Source organism: Wasmannia auropunctata, unplaced genomic scaffold (assembly GCF_000956235.1).
Source record: "Wasmannia auropunctata unplaced genomic scaffold, wasmannia.A_1.0 LD336035.1, whole genome shotgun sequence".
NCBI lineage: Eukaryota > Metazoa > Arthropoda > Insecta > Hymenoptera > Formicidae > Wasmannia > Wasmannia auropunctata.
In genome coordinates, this window is record NW_012026855.1 from 249675 (window position 1) to 253641 (window position 3967).

The 3967-nt window shown below is 32.3% G+C and overlaps 1 protein-coding gene across 1 annotated transcript; it reads left to right on the plus strand.

The window, feature by feature from the left end:
• Positions 1 to 2731: 2731 nt before the first annotated feature.
• On the plus strand, positions 2732 to 3575 carry LOC105452237. Its single transcript, XM_011693184.1, has 2 exons — positions 2732 to 3234; positions 3327 to 3575. Exons 1-2 carry the CDS (start codon positions 3161 to 3163, stop codon positions 3556 to 3558), a joined length of 306 nt encoding a protein of 101 aa, XP_011691486.1. The 5' UTR covers positions 2732 to 3160; the 3' UTR covers positions 3559 to 3575.
• The last annotated feature ends 392 nt before the right edge of the window (positions 3576 to 3967 follow it).

Below are 3967 nucleotides of genomic sequence, written 5' to 3' on the forward strand. Positions count from 1 at the left end.
CAAAAGCGGGATAAAAAACGGATGCTTAGATATGAAGAGAGAACGGAAGCGAAGTTCAAACGTGCTAGAAAAATAATACGAACTGCACAGTTACAAAGAGAACAGGCTTTACCTCAAGAAGAAAGTCTAACATATAATGCAGGAAGTTTTTAAAAAAAACTTATAGTAAAAGTAAAATACTTACAATTATTCATTATTTCTATTATTTTTATATTTATTTTGAAGTTATTTTTTATTACAAATTACATGTATTTTGTGTTAAATATAAGCATATTGAAAAAAATAAGACTTTATTTTTTGAAAAACCTTATAACTACGACAGACATTTAATTTTTTAACTGAAATTTTACCTACATACGTGAGGGATATCCAACAAATAAGGGTATGGATTTTACGATCAGATTATTAAAAAAAAAAATTTTTTTCAAAATGGTAGAAAAAATTTTTTTAAATAATTTATTGTTACACCATTCAATTCAGCGTTGAAAACAACGTACTCTCTAAAAGTGAATCAGTGAAATTATCACTAATTATTAGTGTATATTATTTTCCAGTGGCATACTTAGAACTGTGATAAATAGTGACTATTTCAATTTCGCTTCAGTGATAATACACTGATTTAAACAGTAAATATTACTGAAAGACAGTGAATTTGACTGTTTAATAGTGAAATTCACTATCTTTCAGTGATATTCACTGTTTAAATCAGTGTATTATCATTGAAGTGATATTGAAATAACCACTGTTTATCACAGTTATATATTTTACCATCATCAAAACACACACCATCAAATAAAACAATAAAATGTATATTTTTAATATTATAATCAATAAAATGTGAAATTTTTAAAATTATGTTTCTTTCCCTTTCCTTGTGGTTAAGATCGTATATGTATATAGCACTACTACATCGAGATGTGTGCGAGACACGTTTATATTTATCTTTGACGCGGATAAAATTTCTGCCTGGCGATGATCGCGAACGAAAGAACATTTCTATGCAGTTAGGAACGATAGCGATTTGATAGAATAGGTCTATCGGTTCGACAGATCAGCGATATTGGTTCGATAGATCAGCGGTATCGGTTCGATATAACAGGGGTATCGGTTCGATAGGCGGTTTGATGATGGTTTTATACTATGTGTCTTCGTGACATTACCATGACATTGAGATGCGACGAATGCTGACACGTTCATTTTTATCTTGACTCGTATAATATATCTAACTAATGAAGGTCGCGAAAGAATATGATTTTCTTTGTAGTTAAACTAATAATGGTTTGATAGAACAGACAGGCGGTTAATTGAATAGGGGTATCGGTTTGACAGAACAGAGATATCGATTTGATTGTGGTTAGACAGAACAGCGTTATCGGTTGAACAGATCAGCTGTATCGGATTGATAGGCGGTTCCATAGCGGTTCCGTAAAAGCATTTTTTATAGTTACGACTGTTTCAATTGCGAATTCATTTATATTCTTTATAGCTGCTATCATTTCGTGGGAGCGCGTGGTGATATAACGTATATATCAATATCATTCTCACGGTGTGCGCATTATCAGGTAGGAGAGATAATTATTTCTATAGCATGCATTTTTACTCGCGGGTTCTCGTGGACCCTTGAGTCAGTCGACAATGATTTGTTGCGATTGTTCAATTGTCCTACATTGATCCTAAAATGAGGTGCATTGTTTGTGAAAAGTACTTTGTGCCCAACACATGTGATAACTGTTCACGTAAATATTGGTTGCGAGCAACCAGACACCACGCGGCGTCGGGCCACAAAGACGAATTTTTGCGGGCCCTGGCGAGGGCGAGGACGCCTCCGAGGGTGGACGAACCCGCGCGGGGTGGAGGCGTCGGAGGACAGCGGCACGAGGGCGAATCCGCGCAAGGAGGCGCCAAACAGCCCACGCGAGGATGAGCCTCCCCAAAAAGCACAATCTAGTGGCATAACAGTTATAGAAACATTTATACAACTTTTTTTAAAACTTTGTAACTTTTCTTACAACCGTAATGCAACTCAAAAGTGCAGATAGTAACGTTGTTGAAACGTTTATATTAACTAAGTGGGGAATCTATACGACTGATTTTCAACGTCGCATTAACCACATTAAAACGTGTAATACAACTTGTTTTATAACTAACCGTTAATAGTCGTATAGAATTATGTCTCAATGACTGTCTTAAAGACCACGTACAGATATTAATACAACTATCGTTTAAGTATATGCGAACCTAATAAAACTGTTAACCTAGTCGTATATACGTAATAACGTTTAAATAATTATCGTAAAAATTACGTAAAGACTTTAATAAAACTTTCATATTATACATAAAAGATGCTAAATAAAAAAATATTAAGTAAGAATTTTTCTATGAATCAAACGATTCAACCGGTTTTACTTAAAAACTAATTATACAATATTACTATACATATACAATATTACTATACATATATATTTCGCTTCGCACGCACGCTTACATGTGTATCATAGTACAATTACATATGTTATGGATCAACGACAATAGTCTTATAAACGAAGTGCTAAAAACTGTGCACTTACGAGAAAGTTAAAAAAGATCATTCACCACCACTCTGCGCATCTGCGAATTACAGAGCAGAGCGGTAAGTATTGACGATATCAATATTACCGACAATGTGACAAATGCCACTTTCAGCACGCGGCACGTGATGAACTCGAGGCATTCCGACATCCGACGAGTGCGGATGTGTTTTGTGAGTTGCTGACGCAATTATTCGACATTGTTAAGATGTATTTTTGATTATTTTTAATTCTGCATACGAAATTTGAAAGACATGATTGATTTTGGTACTGACGATTGACTTTGGTTAAAGCTTCGCTTGGAAACTGTTGCTATTATAGGAAGAAGAAGAAGTGAACTCGACAATTGACACACATTCTAAAACCCAAATTTCGGTGCTTGAAGTGGATCAAAAGTGTATAAAAAATGTTTTCAATTGTTAAAACAATTGAACAAAACAAAGTGTTTTTTACCACAGTTCCTGACGACTAGATTGTGAATGATACTTTATATTTTCCAATGGGAAAGGATTGGAAAAATCTGAGAAAAAGAAAATGTAAACCGGAATTAGATTGGAAAACATTCAAATGTTCGATCAAAAAAAAAAGGTTTTATGAAATTAGAAGATGCTCTTCAAGAGGAGAAAAAAATTGTCGAATTTGATGACACTGAAGAAGAAGAAGAAGAGTATGTTTATTTTGATTTACTTAGCCTTACTCTTATTATTTCAATTTAATTATATATTTTACAAGATTTTGAACACGTATATCTATTTACAGGCATGTCAGAAACATAATCGAAAAAAGGAAGCACCCATGTAAAATAAACTCCATGAAGAGTATGCGAGACTATAATGACAGATTTTGTGATGCTTCTTCGATATTAACAATAAATCCTGAGAACAATCCGATCGAAAATAAATCATCAACTACTGAAGAAGAAATATCCCCATCACATAAAAAACGTAAAAATGAAGTAAAATCAAGTATGTTTACGATTAAAGTATATTGAGATTTTAATATACTTTTGTGATTCTAATATTAAAAATGATTTGTTTAAATAAATTCCTTTAATAAAATTGTAGAGAAATCATCAGATTACTTGCAATCAACTGACATAAGCAATGAAAAATTAATCAATATGGAGTACAACATTTTAGATGTACCAATAGAAATCGATTCTGAACTAGATCATTTACCTGTATTACCTTGTGTTTCTACAAATTATTTAAAATTGGAAGAAGAAATAGAAAAGAGTAAGTAAAATAATGTTGCAATTAGAGCCTCCGTTCTATCGATACGAGCAATTAAGTTTATATGAATTGATTAAATTCATAAACAAAATAAACATTAATATGTATATATATATATATATATATATATATATATACATATACAATGTTTATTAGTTTTGTATTAAT